Raw genomic sequence first — 23138 nt, forward strand, 5'->3', positions numbered from 1 at the left:
CATTCTGTCTCTATACCAACATTGAGCTTTCAGATGCCCTACTTTACCACACTGAAAGCATTGATGAGTCTTTCTGGAAGTCCCTTGCCAGAAGGGACCCTGTCTTCCCATGTTGGGATCTTGGCAAGTCTGCATCATAGCCTGGCTATAAAAGGCATTTGTGCCCACTGTGGCACAGCATCTTATGAGCTTCTCTAAAGGAGCATCCTTGCGCAGTCCTAGTATAATTCTTCTGCAAACCTCATCAGCATTTTCCTTAGCAAGTTGCCTTATCAAAATGTCTGTTACTGCATTTTCACCATTAGTTTTTGTGATAGCTGTCTGCAAACATCCCACAGAGTCAGCAAAGGGTTCATTTGGCCCTTGTGTTATTTTTGTGAAGGCCTCACCCTTGTCATCTTTATTGTGGAGAGAAGCCCACGCTTTGATAACATTAGCAGCAATTTGCTCATATGCTGCTATCGAATAATTAATCTGTACTGTAACGTCTGCATAGGAACCTACACCTGTTAGTAGGTCACAGGTGATTGCAGTATGAACTCCACTTTGATTATTTCATTGGGCTTGTATCCTACAGAGCTCACTATATTCAGAAAGCCACAATAAGTTTTGTCCAGGTTCTAAGGATATCCTTGCTATAGATTTCCAGTCATTAGGGGTTAAGATTTCAAAAGCCAAATTTTGTAATAACATCTTAACATAAGCTGATGTAGCCCCATAAAGAGTGCAAGCCTTTTTCAGGTCTTTGAGGATTTCTATATCAAAAGGAGCGTATTTTCTACTTTCTTGACCTGAAGAGTTAAACTGTTGAATCAAAGGAAAAATGGGAGGTTGGAGCTCAGTTACATCTCTCCCTTCCACCTTGGCTTTAAGTCGTCCCTTTTGCAATCTAGTCATAGGAGCGGTTGGATGCTGGGGGGAAGGTGCTGGTGCTGTCCCTGCCCACCCCCCCCTCGCCACTACCCCCCCTCCCTCCATCCTGGAAGGTGGAGTTGATGGAGGAGAGTCAATTAACTACTCCTTAGGTGGGGCTGAAGCTGCCTTGTGGGGTGGAAAGTCACCACACACTTGAACCTCACTTAAGTCTCTATGCCCTGTGGGGATATGGTCATTAATCTGTTCATTGTCTTTCTCCTTTATCTCAGGCTTCCTAGCCTGGCTATTCCTAGAACTCTTTTTCTTCTATAACTCATAGGATTTTTTTTAAGGCCAACTGTATTATGTTGTATACATAGAATGCCTCAATGGAAATTGAACGAGGACCATTTTCGTTGTAATATTCAGAGAGTTGGTGCCCTATTAAAGTCCAATTAACTGGAGAGATTTTCTCTTCCTCTAAGAACCAAGGGGAGGTGTGTTTTAATATACCCAGAAGTCTAGCTATCTATTCCCAAGTTATAAGTAGCCCTTGTCCTTCTATCAGCTTAAGCATGCTTTTTATAGCGCCACTCTGGGGCGGGGATGGGGAGGGGGGTGGAGATGGAGGCTTTCCTATCATCTGTCCCATTTGTCTATTAAAATACTCACCTAAGTTCCTGGTCCCTGGAGACTTTTTCAGTGAAAGTAGGGGCCTTGGTTTCCATGCTTGGGCACCAAGTGTGAGGACTACATATTTTAAAATCAGCCAGAGTCAGAAAAATCTTCGATCTTTATTCTTTGTGGAGGTGAAGGGAGATGGCGATAGGAATGTGAGCGGCCATGACACAAACCTGGCCAGCAGTCTCTCTCCTCTCTCCCTGCCCCTCTCTTTCCACCCACAAAAATCGTCCCTCTGTCATTTCTTATAGAGTACATCAGGACTTGCACAAAGAGTTGGGCAGGGGCCATTCTTCCTCCAAGCATATATATTAATAGAGTATGGTCCAATTACTATTTAGCCTCACGGGCTTGGGACCTCAGTGCATCAACTCGAGCTTCAGCCCATTACACTCATCTGTAAAACTGGGATCACAACATCTGTAAAGCCTACTTCCCAAGGCTCTTATGAGGCTCAAATGACCCAGTGCAAATCTTAAACACTACATAAATAATAGTTATTATTGTTGTCTTTATTACTTAGCTATTATAGTGTAGCTTCCAATAAGGAATCCTTTTCTCCTTACCTTCACCAGAATTTACTGGAGTATGACTGAGAGCTTTTCCATCAGTAAATAGAGATGGGAATCAGTAAGAGCTCCAAAATGTCAATTTAGCTAAACCTAATGTCAGGTGTTGGAGGTTGGGGAAAGAAAGGGCTCTTATCTATTCAAGGAATAACTGTGCTGCTCTCTTGGGCTCTACTATCTTTTCCCTTTGGTGTCTATTCCACATTAATGGTCTCCTTGTAGCCTGACAGTTTCACTAGCAAAATCCCTCGATTTCCCATTTTCACACCTGTTTAACTCTTTCTTTATTCCCACCTGTGAAATATTAATCATATCTGTGGCTGTTTGGGAGTCTTAACAATAGAGCATCATCCCCAATGTCATCCTTTTAGACTCAAACACTGAAATAGGGATTCATGTTTTAGAAACAATTGTTATGTTTCTAGTAGCATGTTTCCAGGTCTCATAACCTACTTAGCATTTTTATAAATCACTTTTAGGACAAGTGAGGACTCAATGGATAGAGAAATAGGTTTGGAGTCAAGAAGACCTGAGTTCACATGTGGCCCCATAGCCCTGTTAGCTGAGAAGCAAAAGAGAAAATTTTCGAGCTAAAACCAAAGCAGAGACTTGGATTGTGGGTGAAAGTGGTCAGGGATGCAGTGATGACATTCACAATAGATTTCTCCTTGCCACAGCTAGCTGCATCTACTCAATAGGGCTAATTGTGCTAGGTAACAAGGTCAGAGGCTCTTGCTAGGTCAATACATCCAAGATAGTAAAATACTGACCCTCCTGGGCTCAGTCTGCAGAGAGGTCTGTTCTTTTGTGCTATCAGGTCCAGTTTCCTGTGGAGTTGGTGCTTCTGCCTCTAATGGCCAGTCCTTCTAACAGACTGAGTTGGGCTTCTTTTGAGAATCATATTCTTCCACTTTCTTTTCCCTTCTTCTGCTGTGTAAGCTCCGGAGAATAAAATAACCTCTGAGTGTATATGGTCTAGAACTCCCAGTCCAGCTTTGTCTAATGAAAGTATTTAAGGTTTAAGAAAGTGGCGGAATAATTGTTTTATTAAGCATCATATGCTTATAAACACTGTTTAGTTGTTTTTTTGGTTTTTGCTAAAAAGTACTAGCCTACCATAGGCATACAATCTCCAAGCATGTATCTGCTTCTTGGGGAGCCAGTACCAACCTGATAGGATCATTGTGACCAACGCTCACTGAAATAAAATAATTTTTTTTAAAAAAGGAGGCAGGGCTTCATCAATGGGTAAGGACTCAGAGTTCAATCTTACTCAGGTAGATCCAAATCCACATTACTCTTGGCATTGAGTTGGTACTGCTCAGCTTTCTATTGATTTCCTCTGTTGATTATCTCCAACTGATCTTGCCTATGGCTGATCTGTTTAAAGTTATTTGCATTTTGCCTCCCCCACTAGATTGTGAGCTCCTGGAGAATAGGCTTGTTCTTTTGCCTTTCTGTGTATCCTCAGGACTTCGCACAGTGCCTGTCAGTCCATATGCATTTATTAAGTAAGGAACAAAAAGGAGGAGAGGCTCCTGAGTGATGGAAGCCAGGGGAGAACCTGGAAGTGCTCATGAGGAGTCAAGAATATTCCAACTCCCTCACTTCATCCAGTGAGTTGAGGGGAATGAGTGAAATTGTAGCCAGTGCCAAGAAAGAGTAGCCAAGGTAGCTTTGCCATCAGGGGAAATCATGTTTCAATAATTTCTAGAAGATGGAAAGAGAGAAAGAGAAAAAGGTTTAGGATGAAGGGAAGTTTATTGCCTATGGAACCAGCATTCCAACGGGCACAGTGGAAGGGTTGAGTGGCATTTGTTTGGGACTTTGGGTGAGAGCATTGAGGTGAATGGGAAGAAGGAATTGGAAGATGGGGATGGAGAATGGGGTTTGGATGAAGACTTTCGTTCATATGTAAAATATGAATAAGTGTGAGAAGTTACCTGACTGGCCCCTTTTAGCCTTCCCTCAGGAGACAGGAACAGCAGAAGCTTGTCCCAGGAGTCAAGGTCTGGTTCCACCTCTCACCTGGTGATGTGATGAAGCAAGGAGTAGAAATCTTCCATATAGAAGAAAGTTCAGTTGAAGTAGATGGAACATAATAGGTGCTTAGTAAACTTACTGCTTACTAACAGACTACTCAGTAGAGAGAGGAACTAGGGGATGGAACACTACCCTCACTTGGGAAATAATATCCTTTTAGGGCTTATGGAAATGAGCAGAATGAGCAGAGGACTCACTAATGAATGCTACCTAGCACTTAAATATAGGTGACACAAAGTTGGTTAGGATAGTAATGTGTTAGGTGGCAGAAACAAAGCTGAAAACAATCCAAATGGCCCCAAACTCCTTCAGTATTTTTATGAATTCATTTAACACTCCCATCTCTCAATCCAGAATTCAGTACTGTCAGGGATGTTGCAGATAGGATTAGTGGAGCAGGTAGAAAGTTAGATCTCCAGAAAGTTTTCTCCAGTTCTAATGTTCTATTATTCCATTTTCCTTATTTATTCTAATTCAACAGTTTTAGAAAAATTCAAGTTTGGTTCTGGTTCAAACTGATTAACTAGATAATGATTTTAAAAATCAACCCTTTAGTTCATTTCCTAGTTCTCTAAAGCTCAACATTTGCATTTAATTTGGTACAATTTGTCTCTATTCAGTCCAAATCCTGATAATCATATATTGTTCTTAAAGGCAAGTGCTAGTCACACACGTTATGCCCACTTTACAGGTGAGGAAATCTGAAACTAGATACTTTAAATAATTTGGCTATCATCATCCATATGTTGGGGACTAGGAGATATTTGTATCTCTTCTGACTCTAGGTACAGTATTTTCTTCACTAGTGATAGATTTGTGAATTGCCCTGGCAAAAACCAAAAACCAAAACCAAACCCACTTCACTATAAATCTGAGGTTCTGCTTAGTTTGAACTTCATGGAACAAGATATCTGTTGGCCTCTCTCCAATTTCACTCTTCTCTGAGTTGTAGCTTATTTTTGAGTGTTGTATTCCCCCATGAAATTGAAGTTCCTTAAAGCCAAGGACCATCTTTTTTTTTCTTACTTATATCCCCAGTGTTCGGCACATGTTAGGTGTTTAATTTGTTTATTAAATTGAATTAAACCTAGTGATTAGCCCTTTAGAGCTAAGCCTCTGTAGATGGAAGCTAGTTCTTGTACAAGAGATGTACACTATAGCACTGAGACTATACTCAAGACCTTTCCAGTTTGCCAACCTTTTCTGACCTTGTGTTCTACTAGTAGAGCCTGGGAGAATCCAGGATCACAACTGCTTGCCATGATGAGGCATTGGAGAACTTTAGGGAGGAAAGGAAAAGAAGGGAGAGAAATGAAGTTAACAAGATGAAATTTTTGTTGGATATATGTACTTTTATATTTGGGTTCAAAAATTTTACTCATAAATTGAATTAAGGAAACTTGGCTTAATAGAAGTTCATTAAGTAGAATCAAAGCTGCTAGTCAACCATAAGCTAAAAAGGTGAATACTGTCTCAGGTTGCATTAATAGACGTGTAGTAGCCCGAACAAATGAAAAAGTATTCCTCCTGTTCTCTTCATCTTGATATGTTGTGCTTAATTCCACATTTTAAGGGTGTTTCACTAAAAGTTTTATGCTGAAAAGATGAAGAGAATCCAAAAGATGATCAGGATAGTGAGGAGTCAAGAAACTATTTTATATGAAGAATAATTGAACTAGGAAAGTTAAACTTGAAGAAGAGATATTTTATGGGAGATATATTTGCCATCTTTAAATATATGACAGCTGTTATCTGGCAGAGCTGGGCAAATGTTGAAAACAGAACCAGGGCCAATGGTAGAAATGACAAGGAAACATAAATTCACATATTGACTCAATAAACAGAAAAACAAACTATGTAATTAAACTCATATGGAATGGGTTGTCTTGTGAGAAAATGAACTTCCCATCATAGTACCATTTCACGTAGAACCTAGATAAACATCTATCAGGGATGTTGAAGACAGGATTCCTGGAGTAGGTAGGAAGTTGGATCTCCAAAATTCTCTCCAGTTCTACAATTCTATTGTTCTATTTTCCTTATTTTTTTGTAATTCAGTGGTCTTAGAAATAGTCAGGTTTGGTTCTGGCTCAAACTGATTAGGTGAGTGATTAAAAAAAACCCTTCAGTTTATTTATTTCATGCTTCATTTAAGACCAACATTTGCATTTAGTTTGGTACAGTTTGTCTCTATTCAATCCAAATCCTGATAATCTTATTATTTTCTTATAGGTCATTAATAAAAACAATCTCACACTGGCCAGAAGACTTTATCTTAATGAAAAGGCTTGGAATAAGTATGTCACACATTTCATTGTTATGTTGGCTTCCCAGGTAAACTTCAATTTAAGAGGCTTGTGGGAGCTGAGATTGTGGGCATTTATGTGTTTGGGGTGGGGGGAGTGGCAGAAGGGTGCATGTATCTGAAATTATAAGACTTGTACCCAATAAGAATAGAGAATGTGTGTGTGAATAGAAATTCCATGAAATAAGCCTAAAAAAGTGTTTGAAGCCAGATTGACGATGTCTTTTAAATGCTGAGAATGGAGTATGTATTTTTTTTTCAGAGACCACTAAAAGACTTGTCTAAGGAAACACTGTGAACAGACTTGTACATTAGGAAGGTTACTTTGTTTTACACAGAGAAGGATGGGTTGGAGAAGGGCGAAATCAGGCAGTTGCTACAATAATCTAGGAAAGATGAAATTGTAGTGGTTGTTTGATAGGAATGGAAGTTGAATGGGCTAGATTCCAGAGCTACAATTGAGGTAAAATCCAAATTTAACAAGCATATCTTGTTACAGGTATGTAGTAGCTACTCCATGCCATGGGGCAGGCAGGTAGGTGGGGCAGTAGATAAAAGTAGAAGGACCTGAGTTCGAATGTGACCTGAGACATTCACTAGCTGTGTTACCCCCTGGACAAGGCACTTTATCCTATTTCCTTAGTTTTCTCATCTATAAAATGAGCTGGAGAAGGAAATGGCAAACCACTCCAGGTACTCTGCCAAGAAAACCTCAAATGGGAACATGGAGAATTGGATACAATTAAAAAGCAACTGGACAACAACATGTGCCAGATGTAATGTTAAGTGCTGGGGATGCAAGGTTGCATGTGGGTGATGAGGAGACTGAGCAATTTGAAGATGATTGTATTTGATAAGAGAAGTTGGGAAGATAGGGAAAAATCTGGAAGCAGAAATGGCGAGTTTTTATTTTCTATATGTAGTGTATGAGATGAATGGGACATCATGTAGAGAAATAGAGGATAGATATAGATATATATGCGTATATAAATATATATATATACATTCACACATATACACACACATATATATGTATGACTATATATCATCTCCATCACTTTATTTTGATGACTTGTGAGTGAATATACATATACAAATATAGGTATACATGTATAAGTACATGTGTCTATGTGTGCATAATACATGCATGTATATAGAAATTTATGTATATGTGTAAAGGATATCTAATGTAACAATATGTATAGATATGAAATAGGATATACAAATATCCTTTATGCTTACAAAACATATGTATGATATATATTCATATACAAACATACCAGATGTGTATGAATGCATATGTATGCACTCAGTGCTCATATATATACACACAGTATATATGCACATGTATTTATGTATTCGTAAGTGTCATATATATGTCATTTTACAAAGAGATGAGTTAAAATTTTGGGAGTGAATGAAATTGCTAAGAGATAGAGAATAGCGAATGAGGGATCAAGGAAAGAGCCTGGGGGACCCACTCTCAGCAAAAACTCATTAAATTATCCAGAGCCTTTGCTACATGTTAGTCATAACAAATATATGATGTGGTCCCCATCCTCATAATTGGAAAGAAAAATAACAAGAAAAGGGAATAAATGTTTTTATTTTATTTTTCTTTCCTCTCACAATCAAGAGATAGTTTTAGTTTTAGATAATCTCAGTATATTAACTGAACTTCATAGTCTTCTTTCTTGTGATTGCCAGATAAATGTCAATGTTAAATATTAAGTGCTTTGGTTTTGAGCAAAGCCTTGGGTCTATTAAATGTAAAATCCTGAGAGAATTCAATGGAAGGTCAATTGAAATATTTCTTTAAGTTGCAGAAGAATAAATTCAATCTCTAATATTCCAGATCAGTAATCTCCAAGTGTGGTCTGGTAACTCCTGGATGTTCCCAGGACCTTTTCAGAATGTCTGTTAAATAAAAACTATTTTCAAAATAAAACTAAGATGTTTTCATTTCTAATGTAAGTATCCATAATCTTATAAACATAAACAAAAACTCAGGGTAGGGATGTTATATAGAATTAAGAGTGTCAAGGGATTTTAAGACAGAAAAAATCAAGAACTACGATTTTATATGTAGAAATGATTTTATATGTTGTTTTGTTAAAGTAAGATCATTGCTTTTTTAACTTCAGAAATTAGATAGTGGTGGAAAACAGAATGGTGCTCTGAAACTGCACTCATTATTTTGGGTGGTCACAACAAGACCTCTCTTATACAAGTTTTTTTTTTTGTCTTATTGTTGTTTTTTAATTTTTCACCACAATCATTAACCCACTCCATTGAGCTCTTTTTTTTTGGGGGGGGGGAAGAATAAGAAAAACATTTAAGCAAAACTTAACACAGACTGTGACTATCCTCACCTCTCTTCTTCTCCCTTTTTTCCCCCCAAGACAATTGCTATTAAGTGACTTGCCCAGGGTCATACAGCTAGGAAATGTTAAGTGTCTGAGGCCAGATTAGAACTCAGGATCAGGGCCCTATCCACTGTACCATCTAGCTATCCCTTCTACTTCTCTTCTGAGAAAAGGAAAGTGTGTTTCCTAAATAGTTCTCTAGTTCAAAGATTATTCACGACAGTTTATCAGAGTTCAGCTACTTTTTGAATGTTATTATTTACATTATTTTATGAAGATTTCTTAGTAGTTGCTTTCCTTGCATTTTATCTAGGATGCAAAAGATCTTTCACAGTTGCAGAAAGCTACACATCAATGGAGAAGCATTTTTAGAAATCTCAAATATGAGGTGGAGCAAAATGAAGATTACATCAGAGGCAGGGTGAATTTTATGGAGAACCTCTTAACCAAATTGCAGACGGTCCTTGAGAAAAATAAGTGGGTGTCCAATAAGTGCTTATTTCTGGTTTTATTGTGTCGACTCCCAGATAATGAATTTAGCTTGTTTTATGCTCAAATTCTGCACGCAACTCTGACAATTTATTGTGTATTGTTTAGTCATTTCAATCATGTCCAATGCTTTATGGCCTCATTTGGACTTTTCTTGTCAAAGACATTGAAGTGGTTTGCCATTTCCTTCTCTAGCTCATTTTACACACTGACAGTCGCAGATTTGAATTTGACTCTACTTGTAAAGTTAACAGCCTAATGTTAAGTGAGAGGATGTGGGGTGTGTGTGTGTGTGTGTGTGTGTGTGTGTGTGTGTGTGTGTGTGTAAGGGACTAGAATCTAAAGGGAGAATGGTATGAATTGGTGGAATGTAGAATCTTATAGTCATAGAATTGGTAATGACCCTAGAGGTCAAACTAGTTCAACTGGTGCCAAAGGAAAAGTCCTCTAAAATAGCTACAGCACAAAGCTGCCCAGGTTCCATGGGAAGATCTCCATTGATAAAGAACTTAACCACTTTCCAAAGAACTTGATTCTACTGGGGATTCTACTTAAGGTTTTTTCTTATTTATTATTTTGAGCTAAAATCTGCCTGTTCTTCCACACTGTTTCAAGTGTTCTCTTGGGGTTCTAAACCTTCCCCAAGGAAGTATTCAGATACTTGAAGATACGTTAATTGCACTTTCCTAGTCTTCAATTTTGCGTGTTATATATTCCCTGATCTAACAGATTCTCATTCTCCACCATATCACTTCTCTAGTGATCCACTAATTACTCACCAGACCCTCCTTCCAACCTTTCCAAGCTATTTTTCTTATGTTGTCCAACAATACCTTTATCCTAAAAAGATTTGTGCTGTTGATTTTTTCAAATCAGTTTGTCACATTATTCTAACCTGTCAAGATCACGTTGGATCCTGATTCTGTCTTATAAGGTACTAATTATTCCTTTAGAATAGTGTCATCCAAAATCTAGTAATCATGCCATGATCTAAATCATTGATCTTTGTATGTCATGGGCTAAGGATGAAGTCCTATGACACTCCATCAGATTATGGCCTTCTATTAGAAGCATCCCTTCAGACTGAAATCATACAATTAATCACAACACTTTGGTTCTAATCACTGAACCAGTTCTTAATAGTATTAGTAATAGTAGTAGGAATAGTAGTAGGAGAAGGAGGAGGAGGAGGAAAGTAGTAGTAGCAGTAGTAATAGTAGTAGCGATAGTAACAGTAATAGTAGTAGGAATAGTTGGAGGAGGAGTAACAGTAGTAGCAGTAGTAGTAGTAGCAGCAGTAATAGTAGTAGTAGTAGTAGTAGCAGCAGTAATAGTAATAGTAGTAGTAGTAGTAGCAGCAGTAATAGTAATAGTAGTAGTAGTAGTAGCAGCAGTAATAGTAATAGTACTAGTAGCAGTAGTAGTAGTAGCAGCAATAATAGTAATAGTAGTAGTAGCAGCAGTAATAGTACTAGTACTAGTAGTAGTAGCATCAGTAATAGCAATAGTACTACTACTAGTAGTAGCAGTAATAGTAATAGTAGTAGTAGTAGTAGTAGTAGTAGCAGTAGTAGTAGTAGTAGTAGTAATACTAGTAGCAATAGTAGCAGTAATAATAGTAGTAGCAGCAGCAACAGCAGTAGTAGTAGTAGGAATAGTAGCAGTAGTAGGAATACTAGTAGTAATACTAGTAGCAATAGTAGCAGTAATAATAGGAGGAGTAGTCATAGGAGGAGGAGTAGCAATAGTAGTAGTAGCAGTATTAGCAGTAGTAGTAATAGCAGAAATAATAGTAACAGTAGTAGCAGCAGTAGTAGTAGCAGCAGCAATAGTAGCAGTAGTAGCTGCAACAACAATAAAAGTAGTTGAGGAAGGAAGGAAACATTTCTGAAGCTTCCAAGATGTGTTGATAGGAATAGCCAAGTGGAGCAGTTGAGAGAATTCTGGTCCTGGAGTCAAGAAGAGTCCTCCTGCCAAATCCAATTCTAGCTTCAGACTAGTTGTGTGCCCCTAGCCAAGTCACTTAACCCCATTTACCTCAGTTTTCTCATCTGTAAAATGAGCTGGAGAAGGAAATGGGAAACCATTCCATTATCTCTTCCAAGAAAATCCCAAATAGGATCACAGAGTCACAGAGACTGGAATGATTGAACAACCACTACAAAATGTGTTGATGATGCACATCCTCGCTTTACTCCAGTTGTTATTGGGAAGGTTTTTAGTCTATCCCCATTACAGATATTCTTAGTTTTAGATAAATACTATTTTGTCATTTTAAAGAAAATTCTATTTACTCCTATAGTTTTTAATGTTTTTCTTTTTTGTATTTTGTCTCAAAAACTGCATCTAGATAATTAAGCCTTTTTCCATCTGGCTTAAGAGATAGAAAACTTTAAAGTGTGTTGGCTTCTTAATAAAATATGAATGCCTTGAGAGCAAGAACTAACCTGTTTTTTTATTTGTATCATCATACTTAGCATTTAGTCAAGCATACTTAGACATTTATTAGGCACTTATTATGTGCCAGATTACCTGGCACATAATAAGTGCCTAATAAATGTCTTTTCATTGATTTGCCAGTTTGGTACAGATTTAAACAATGGAGATCATCTATGAAACTGTAGAAAAATTGAAATGTGGGTGATAGAGGGATTACCCACACCAATAAAATCATAACTCTGTGAAGAGTTAACAATTAGAAGGTGCCACTGGAGAATGACCAAAAAGGGTCTGAAACTATGACATATAAACAGTGAGGGATCTGGGAGGTTTAGCTTAGAAATGAAAAAGACTATGGAAAAAAACAAACATAATAGCTTCCTTCAGATACTCGGAAGTGTGGAAGAAGTAAAATGATGGTGTCCTTGTATTAGACAAACCAATACCAATGGCTGGAAATTGCATTTGATTCAAGAATTTATTTTCTAACAATTCCATCTGTTTAATAATGGAACAGCCCACATTCTGTCAGGAATGTTATAGTAGGAATTTCTAAATTGAACTGCCCCCAAATCTTCAGGGTTCTTTTTTAATTATAAGAGGCAGCTGAGCATAATGCTCAATTTGTTTTTTCAGTTGAAAATATCTATATTCAAGCCAATTTGCCAAACTTTTATTGAGCCCCTAGAAGATAAAGATAAAGGGAGGTGTGATATGTACACAAGTAACTATAGTATGAGGTAAAATGCTTAAGTATATAAGAGAAGTTTGAGCAAAAGTGTTCTGAGTTTTCAAAGATGAAGAAATCACTTTTAGCTATGGAGATCAATGAAGGTTTCATAAGAGTAGAGAGTATTTGCTATATTAAAAATATTTTTGTTGACTTTTTATTTTATTTTATATATTTTACCACCTAAATTTCTTCCTGCTTCCTTTCCTTCTCCCCTTTCAGAGAGCCACATGACAATTTTTTTTTGTTAAAGATAAAATTCTTGTAGGAACTCAAGAGAGAAAGATGCGTGTTAAAATCAGCAAATGTTATCAGTTCATTGAAAAATAATATGAAACTGTATGCAATGTTACACATCCCTAGACACACCCTCCCCCAAATATATCTTTGCAAGAATTGGAGTTGGGGTACAGAGCTCTTCTTTGGGATAGATAGTTTTTTAGTGGATTTTTAGTTAAGTAGTACTTAAAAAGGCAAAAGTTTCTAGAAGAAGGAAGGATTCCTTATCCAGTAAGGGTTTTGTGAATAGATAGAAATATTGTTTCAATAGATTTCTAACATGGTTTTTCCAAGTTGGAGCAAGCTGATAATAATAATAAACCTTCACTAAGTTGGTTTATTACTAGCACCACTCTCTCTCATTCTTAGGCACTTTGCTGTCAACAGTATCTAACCCTTGCCTTTACATTTCCATAAAGTATAATCACAAGGGCTTTTGGGGAAATTAGAAACAGTTTCTTCAGTAGAAAAAAAAAAGAAATTGAAGATTCTTTCCCTAGATGGATTAGCTAGTAGATTTTCAGAGAGGAAATTAAAAAAACACTTCTCTTTTTTCACTATTTTTTGAAGGCATTTGGAGTTAAGTGACTTTCTCAGATTCACACAGCTAATAAGTATCTGAGGCCAGCCTTGAACTCAGGTCCTCCTGACTCCAGGGTTGGCAGTGTTCATTACTTTTGCAGCTTTAATCAACTAGAATTATTCTAATATTATTCTAATTTGGAAAATCAGGGATACAAATGGTAGCTATTTAGTACATCGTCTCTCATGGGTCTAGGACTTGTTTATTTGTTTCAAATTTTATTATTTTTCAATATTTACTTTTATAATATTTTGATTTCCATTTTTTCTCCCATCCTTCTTCCTCTCTCCCCTCTTCAAGATGGCAATCTGTTATAGGTTATATATGTTTGATCATATTAAACATATTTCCATATTAGTGTGACTTGAATTCCTGTTTAGGCTTGGTATCTTCTCTCCTTTAGTGAGAGATGTCTGAGTTTAAATCATTTTGGTTCCAGAACTATAAGGGTCTACATAATATATATCTCAATCTCAAAGTTGAGGAACTTAGGAAAAATATCTGAAAATTATTAAGCAGAAATATGTGATTATAAAAATATAATTCCATCTATTATAGACATAATATATTTTCTTTTCTACCTTTCTGTTTCTAACTTTTTTTTCCCTTCTTCCATTTTTCCAGGGTAGATGGTGAATTAGCTCCTATCAAGGACTCTGTCTTGAAGACAATATGTGCCGATTTCAGGAAATGTAACCAGGTAAGATTGTTGTAGATAGTTTGTTCTTTAAAATGCAGGCAACTAGGATTAGATGCTGTCCATGGATCTCCTCTCAGGGCTAGGAAGAACCATGATCTCTTAGTCACCACCAGTGAATAAGAATTTATTAAAGCAGGCACTATGCTAAGTTCTGGAGATGCAAAAGACCATCCCTTTCCTAAGGATCTCACACTTTAATGGGGGAGACACAGTGCAAACAAGTATTTTTTCAGGTGCTGAAAGCTAGTCACACTTGCATACTTACTTCTGGCAAATAGGTAAAATTTAATGCATCTCAAGCCTTGCCCTTCTCATAAGCCATAGGCCATTTTATATAAAGGCTCATTGGTTTTATCTGAAAGTTCCTTTCCCTGGTTGCAGAAAGAATTTTCTTGAAATTTTGCTGAAGAACAGCGGAAAGAATTCTGAATTTGGAGTCAGACAATCTGCCACTAGTTCTGTGCATGGGTTCATGTACTATTAATGGAAGAGGGGACACGTGCAATCCCTGTAATTCCTGCTCCTGGATGCCTCTCTGCAGGAACTCCTCTCGGTCTCTCATATCTCCACTTGCTGCTTTCTACACCGACCGACCTTCAGACTGTCTGGGACCTCTGTTGGGCTGCCACTTGGGTCCCCTTTCCTGGTTTTTCTATTATTGGTGCCTCCACTGAGCTGGGGCTTCCTGGTATTCTTGTTATTGTTTGGAGTTCAGCCATTTTCACAGATGCTCGTCTCTTCTTGGCAGAGATACTGAGTGGTTTGCCGTTTCCATCTCCAGCTCGTTTTATAGGTCAGGCAAACAGGGTTAAGTGAGTTGACTAGGGTCACACAACTGGGAAGTACCTGAATCAGGATTTGAACTCAGAACTTTCTAAAAACAGGCCTGGTGCTCGCTCCACTGCATCATTTAGCTTCTTCATTCTACTGTTCTCCCACTATTTGGGCCATCTTATCATTCTTTTTCCTAAAGGGACCTTTTAGTCATCTGAGCTCTTTTAGTCCATAGCTACAGGATCTAATTTAGCTCTTTTTTCATTTAGCTCTATAATCTGCATCCAGCAAGCCAACAGAAGCCCTGAAGCTTAGTTTCCATTTTTTTGAATTCCTTTGCTTTGGCCTGAGCTGCCACTCACTGAGTTCAAGCTGCTGCAGGATTTAAGCTGGTGTGACTGAATTCCAGATTTCAACTCCCAATACAAGCTCGGAACGCTCTGCCACTGGTCAGACACCAATAGTCCAAATGAACATTTGGGGTCGATTCTCTAATTTTGCCCATCTCACATTTCTTCTGGCCTTAATTCAATTCTAATTTGCTCATAATGCTCAGGAGGAGGGTACCCCGTGCTGGGTGGTCCTGGACCATTGTCTCCCATGTCACCCAATCCATTCTAAAGTTCTTAAGAGAGACCTTGAGTGTGCTTGTATTGCTGTTTCTGACCACTTTGTCAGCGCTTGCCCCATGTGAGTTCTCCATAAAACAGGTTTATTTGGCAAATGTATGTTTGGCATTTGAACAATGTGGCCAGCCCGGCGGAGTTGTGCTCTCTGCAGCAGAGTTGGAATGCTGGGCAGTTTAGCTCTAGAAAGGCGTCTGGTATCTCATCCTGCCAGATGATCTTCAGAAACTTCCGAAGACGGTCCAAATGGAAGTGATTCAGTTTCCTGGGTTGGTATACTGTCCAGGTTTCACAGACATATGACAATGAGATCAGAACAGTTCTGTAGACCTTGGGTTTGGTGGTCAGTCTAATACCTCTCCTCTTCCACAATTCAGAATCTCCCAAATACTGAGCTAGCTGTGGCAATGCGTGTGTCAATCTCATTATCAGTGTGTATATCCCTAGAAAACAAACAACTTCATTTGCTGTAATAATGGTTCTACACATGGATGGTAGGTGCTTGCTGATGGAGCATCTGTGTATTTTTTTTTGCTGGTTTTAGAATAAAATTAGCACAAGCAGCAGAGAATCCATCCATACATTGTTACAATGAAGCTCCATTGAATGCACCATCATCTGCAAACAAAAAAACCATGCATCAAGGCTTCCTCCACTTTAACTTTGGCTTGTTGCCTTTTCAAGTTGAAGAATTTACCATCGGTGAGGTAGCTGATTTGATGCCATGTTTGTTCTCATTGAAGGTGTTTTTCAACATGGCTGAAAACATCATGCTAATAGGAAGCATGGGAGCAAGCACAAAGCCTTGTTTTACTACATCAGTGATGAGAAAGCTCGAGAGCACCATCCATTGTCCAGAACCCAGACAAACATGCCATCGTTCAGAGAGCCAATAGTCTAATGAAGGAGGCAATATAACATGCAAGACATCTTTGCACAAATTTGCACAAATCAATTCACTCTATCCCAGTGATTTATATTTGATCCTCAAGGTGGAAGGTAGCCATTGGAATTTATTGAGTAGGGGAAGGACATGATCAGACTTGCACATTGAGCGGATGTGACCTAAATAAAGATTCATCTTACCCAAGGAGGAGTGGTCTGGTAGAAAGTAGTATATTGAAAATCTAAAGATAAGAGAGTATCAGGGGGAAAAGAGAATGAAAAGCTATAGGAAGATCAAGAAAATGATAAGGGAGAAAAGGCTATTAGATTTGGAAATGAAAAAAATCTTTACTAATTTTGAAGAGAATAGTTTGAGTTTCATGATGAGGTAGGAAGTCAGATTGTAAAAAGTTAAAAGAGATACAAGGATTATTGAAATTTGTATGTCAGGGGAAGGGGAAGAAGGGAGGGATAGAATTTGAAACTCAAGATTTTAAATAAAAATGTTAAAAAATGAAAAGTTATACTAACTCAGTGTTTCCAGTCCTGCTTCTCAATCAGTTTTGGGAAAGGTGTCCCTTAATCTGCCACCTTTTTATATTTTTTTATTACCTGCTACACATCAATTGAAGGGCATGTCCTATCTATTAGGTTTCACTTACCAGCAATTGGGGAGAAACTGAGATGCAGTAGTTGACATGGAATAGTCTTTATGTCATTAGAAAAGTTGTCAATAAAAGCTGCCTTGACTCATTTTCCACAAACTTTTAGTTATTTTGTTCCTGAGTTTTTCCTTGCTAATCTGGATGAAAGACTGAACGAAGAATTTTCCTTTTAGCAGGGGGTACATGCAGTATAGATGGACTTCTCAAGGAGTTTAGCCACAAAAGGCAAGAGAGATCTGGAATGATAGTGGGGATAGATGGGTCAAGTAAGTGTTGCTTGAGGATGGGGAAGACATAGGAAAGCAGACGGAAGACAAGGAGAGATTGAAAATAAATGACAGATTGTGATATAAGAGAGAGAAGAGTGAGCTTTCCTTTCAGTAAAATAGAAGGCAAGATTCTCATTTAAGTTGAAGGAAGGAGAGAGAGCTACCAGAAGTTTGAAAGGCGATGAAAAAGTGTAGAATAGTGGCTGTGGTCAGTGGGATCATGAGCGAGTTAGAGAAGCATAGCAGGATTGCCTTGTTTCAGTAAGGGTCCAGTTGAGGTTTATCCAAGGTTTTATGATTCTCTCCAGCTTTGTTCACCATCATGTGAGTGTGAGTCAAGGCAGTGGACGGTGAGAAGGATCCCACCTTGAGATGGGGGCTTGTCATGGGAAAGCCCATCAGTGAAATAGTGAGTTGATTAGTGTATATGGAACTGGTCCACCAAGGGGTCATCACCAACCAACAAGGTCTACAGAGTCATCCTAGGAAGGATGTGAAGCTCTGAAGAATGAAATTATAATGACACAGAGAATTATAATTCTAATGAGAGAGATAAATGTGTCCAATAAGAAAGCAGATGTGTAGGGAACTCGTGTCTGAGTCAGATTTAAAAGTATATGAGCATATATGAGAAGGGCAAATGACTAAATATGAATATAAATGTTTTTAAGAATTGCATCAAGAACACTAAACTCCAAAAGAAGTTGAAACTGATGTTAAATGCTAAGGATAATTTTTAAAAATTTTAAACTATGGTGTTGCCAAACTACTGTTGATATAGGATGGGGTTTTGATAACATATAATGATGAGAGGACTTAAATGTTCAACTCATATTTTGTTCCTATTTCCTTTTCCAAATAGAATGATTTTTCTCTTTGACCATGAACAAAAGTGGGAATCTAGGTTAAATGAGGAAATGGTGACATAGCATCTAGCTGCCTTTATATTGCATTTAAGTCAACAGGTCCAGATCAAGCATATCTAAGGATACTGAAATAAGCACAGTGTCTAGGCACACAGTAAGCATTTAATAAATGTCTATTGTCTGACATTGATGAGTGTGATTTTAGAGACATTTTCAGTGATCTTTGAAAGATCTTAGAGAAAAAGAAGTAATATAGGACCTGGAAAGAATAAATATCCCAATTTTCAAAAAAAAAAAAAAAAAAAAAAGGAAGAAGACAGAGCCAAGACATTTTAGGCCAATGAGTTTGACTTTGGTTCCTGGTAAAAATGATAAAGAACATTATTAAAGGAATAGTAGTGAACAGTCAAAATAGGAAGCAATGACTATTAAAAGCTAGTAAAATGGCATTATGAATAAAACAATATTGATTTCATTTCCTTTTTTTTTTTTTTTGATAAAGTAACTAACTGAATTGGAAGCTCTGGAGAATATTGTAGATTTAAGATACTTAAGTTCAACAAAGTGTTTCAGAAAGACTCCTATAATGCTAAGCTTGTGAATAAGATGAAGAGATAAAGGCTCAAGATGAACAGCCAAGTGAATGTGAACCTATTTGAATGGCTGGACTGAGGAATCATCTTTAATGGGTCTATTATAATAATTTGAATGATAGTTATCTAACGGGAGGAAGGGGGAAGAACCATTCTTGGCTGTTGAGCTTTTTTTCAGTCATTTGATGAAATTTGTCAAATTTGCAGTTGACATAAAATTTTGAAGCACATTATATAACAAATTATGTAGAACATAGGTGGCCCACTTGTCATCAGTGAAAATGGGAGAGCTGTATCTAGACCACAGTTCTAGGGGAGAAAAGATGTGGGAGTTGGATAGATTGCAAACCCATTATGAGTCATCAATATTTCCTGGCAGTCAGAAAATCTCATGCCATATTGTGCTAATAATATTTGAAACAAAAGTTATAATAGTTCCATTATATTTTGCCTTAGCCAGGCCAAACTGAGTTCATTTTTGTTCATCACATTTTTGAGAAAACATGGATGAGCTAGAATCACAGATAAGGTCAGTTGGTTGAGGAAAAGATTAGAGAACATTCCAAAGGCAGATGGTTTGAATGAAAGAACTCTAGATAATTTAGTCTGGAGAAGAGATGTTGGGGAGGACTGAGATGTAATACCTATTTTTAGATATATGAAGAGTTGTCCTATCTTTAGATATTTGAAGAATTGTTATGTGGAAGAGAGACTGGATTCTGTCCACATAGACCTACAAAGCCCATCTAGGAGCCACCAATGGAAATTGTAAAGAGTCACATTAAGACTTGATGAAAGATAAAAAAAACCTTCCTAGTAATTAAATCTGTCCAAAAATGGAATGGGATGCCTTGAGGTCCATCTTCATTAGAGATCTTTAGGAAAAGGCTGGATGACCACTTGCAGAATCTGTGAAAAGTATTCTTATTCAAGTATTGGATGAACTAGGGGATTTCTGAAGTCTCTTCCACTTGAGCTCCTGTGACTCTGTGATCTTATAATGAAGGAAAGACAAGGACTGGTTGACTAACAGGGAAAAGCAGCATGGATTAATGAATAGAGAGATGGATATGGGGTCAAGAAGACATAGGTTGAATCCTCAGATCCTTGCTAACCTGTAATCCTGGGTTAATTCATTTCATTGCATATCAATTTTCTCATCTGTAATTGAGTGGATTGACATTTAAGATCCCTTCCATCTACCAATCAATGATTCTATGACCTGGTTATCTCATGGAGCAAGATCCTGGAAGAGGTGTAAGAAGATGGAAACAAGGGTTCACTTTGACCAGAGGATCTGTATCCCAAAAAGATTGTAAAAGAGGTATAGGATACTTGTGTGCAGAAATGTTTCTAGCAGCAAAAAACTAGAAACAGAATGAATGCTCATCAGCTGGGGAATAGTTGATAAGTTATGGTATGTGGATGTAATGGAATATGATTGTTCTATAAGAAATGAAGATCAGTCTGAGTACAGGAAAGCCTGGAGAGACTTAAATGAACTGGTACTAAGTGAAGTGAGCAGAACCAAGAAAACATTGTACATAATAACAACAAAATTATGCAATCAACTGTGATAAATTTGGTTCTTTTCAACAATGAGGGGATTCAAGGAAATTCTAGTATACTTGGGATGGAAAGTGCCATCCTCATTCAGAGAGGGAACTATGGAGACCAAATGTAGATCAAAGCATATTTTCATCTGTTTTGGTTTTCCCCTTTTTCTCATGTTTTTCCCCTTTTGATCTGATTTTTCTTGAGCAACATGATAAATATGGAAATATGTTTAGAAAAAATATGTTTAAACTACATCAGAGTGCTTGCTGTCTTGGGGAAGTGGGGAGGAGGGAGGAGAGAGAAAAATTTGGAACACAAAGTTTTGCAAAGGTGAATGTTGAAAACTATCTTTGCATGTATTTGTAAAAATAAAATAATATTTAAAAATTAGGAAAAAAAACTTTGACCAGAGGGAGAACTACTTTATCCTTGAAGACAATTTTAAAGTGTGGAGGAAGGGAAAGAAAGGAAGTTTTGTTAGCTTCCATTTTCTCAAAAAAAATTAGTCAATTTAAATTGCTCAGAGATGAATGGGGGTAAAACTGAAGGCTTGAGGATAAAGGAATAGGTTTAGAGCAAACCTATACAATTGCCATATAGGTATGGAGAATCTAAAATAACTTAGAAATCGGGTGTTTATAATGTGTTCAGTATCATTTCATGACTTTCTATAGCACCTGTCAGGAATATTGTACTTGCTAATTAGGGATCCAGGAAATCTCCCATTAATGGGATGTTTAAGGAATGATTTTGTATTCTTTTCTTTCCTATCTTAGATATTGATAGAAATTTCTGACTTCTATGGTGGAGATAGACTAGTTGAAAAGATCGAGAGCCTCAGGATTGCTCAGCGTTTACAAGGATCCTGGACAGAGTTTGCAAAAGCAATAGTGAATCGTCACAAAAGTATAGATGGAAACCTTCCCTCACAAGGTCTCTTAGAAGAGATTAATGACAGTAGCTCAAGACTCTGCAGAGAATATGAATTAAGAGTGAATGGAGGAGAAAATGGTAAATTATACAATGAAAATTATGTCATTGTTTAGCATGATGCATCCTAACATAGGGAGGCCATGAAAGAACATTTTTTGTTGTTTTTAAACATCAGGTTTGCATAGAAACTCAATATTGAACTAAAATAGGCTTTTAAATAAATTTGGTCTCTTAATCCACAGCAGTTTAAAAGCATACAGTAATGTTAGGGGTATGGAAGGGGCAGGAAAGAAGTCCTTCTAAAGAAAGTCAGACATAAGAACTCAAAAAATGTGGCTTTGTGTACATACTAACAGCCATCTAACAGACTTTATAAAGCCCTGAGGATATATTTATATAAATAACAGAACAATCACTAATGTGTATAATGATGTGTCTGAGTTGTTCAGAAGTGATCGAATTATATTCATTTTATTTTTGAAAGTCAACTAAGTATAGAGTGTAGTTTAGATTTCCAGTCAAAATGATTAAAATATAAAAAAGGCTCAGTGCTTTGGAAAATTCACTTATATGGAATGAGGTTTCCAATGAAGTTGGATAAGAAGAACATACTAGTATATAGTTCCTATACAGGAACTGATATTTTAAAAATTAATTTTATTTAAAAGAACCTCCTTTGCCATATACCACATTTACTTACACAAATATTATAGATAAGTAGTTCTTTCCACCTTGTCAGAGCTTAAAGATGAAATCAAATAGAAAAAAAAAAGCTAATATTTATATAGTATTTACCATGTGCCAGGCAATGTGCTAACTAAGCACTTTTCATTTACTGCTAATTTAATCCTCACAAGGACCCTGGGAAATAGATGCTATTATTATCCTCATTTAACACATGAAGAATCTGAGCAAAACAGAGGTTTCGTAACTGTGAGCTTTTAGACTTTGCTTACTGGCAGACCCAAATATGGATCCTGGGAAACAGCATCTCAACACAATCAGTGTTTTCTTCCTGCACTGGAAGAAAGGCTAAAACTAAGCCAAGTTGTTGTTGTTGTTGTTGTTGTTTAAACTGGCCGATGGCTGAAATGGGGAGCTCTTGAGTGTGGCTCAGGGTAGAGTGGTGGGCAGAAGCCAGCAGCTGGTTTATCACAGTATTATGAAAGCAGAGAAAACAGAAATGCTTCCGTAGGTTATTGCAATGGAGCAGGAACCTGGCTAGAGTGAGAGCTTTGGGCTTACTGCTTTCCCTGTCAAACTCAGCACGTGGGGTAGGAAGAGATTATTACTTTGAGAAAAGGACAATGAAGGTTTAACTTCCTCCCCACTTCTTTCCTGATGTTTGTATCCTGAAAGCTTTTTATAACACACATTTTTCAATTTTTTAAGCTTTTTTCTGATTCCAGATTTGTTTCATATAAAACTATGATTGATCAAAATATCATGTCTCTTAATTAATTGCATACAGATAGATTAGAAGAAGTTGATAAAGGTACAGAAATAAAGAACAGAGGATGAACCTTTTTAGTTTGACTGTCAGAGAGTGTCATAAAAGGCCATTGCTTTTTCTTACAGTTTTGACTTTTTATCATATCAAATATAAATTTGTGTGGTAAATAGAATCTTTAATTTATATGCTATTAAATTTATTATATTAGGTTGGCAGAGTGGAAAGAGTGCTGAAGTCAGGATCTGGTGGTCTGAAGGACCTGAAAGATCTGACACTAGCTGTGTGACCCTGAGCAGTCCACTTTTGTGCTAATTACCTCTTCTCTGTGTATGGGCACAGAGGAAGACTTGAATTCAAACATAACCTCAAATCCTTGGCTCTGCAACTCTAAACAACTCACTTAACCACCATTCTTAATTCTCCCATCTATAAAATGGGAGTTAGAGTATTTTTTTCTAAGGGTTGTTTGAGGAGCTAA

At 37.3% G+C, this 23138-nt stretch overlaps 1 protein-coding gene across 6 annotated transcripts in view; it reads left to right on the top strand.

The window, feature by feature from the left end:
• The window catches only part of AXDND1 (axonemal dynein light chain domain containing 1), a 121396-nt gene that overhangs the window by 38841 nt on the left and 59417 nt on the right, over nucleotides 1-23138 (top strand). For 5 of the 6 annotated variants that reach the window (XR_004229298.1, XM_031936962.1, XM_023503919.2 and 2 more), the window contains exons 13-16: nucleotides 6381-6482; nucleotides 9133-9296; nucleotides 13964-14039; nucleotides 21051-21285. Coding sequence is in view for 5 of the 6 variants with exons in the window: in XM_031936962.1 (XP_031792822.1) it covers nucleotides 6381-6482; nucleotides 9133-9296; nucleotides 13964-14039; nucleotides 21051-21285 (577 nt within the window). In the remaining variant the exon portion in view is untranslated. The remainder of the gene's footprint in view (nucleotides 1-6380; nucleotides 6483-9132; nucleotides 9297-13963; nucleotides 14040-21050; nucleotides 21286-23138) is intronic. The other variant, XM_031936963.1, reaches the window with a different exon arrangement.

This window comes from Sarcophilus harrisii, chromosome 4 (assembly GCF_902635505.1).
Source record: "Sarcophilus harrisii chromosome 4, mSarHar1.11, whole genome shotgun sequence".
NCBI lineage: Eukaryota > Metazoa > Chordata > Mammalia > Dasyuromorphia > Dasyuridae > Sarcophilus > Sarcophilus harrisii.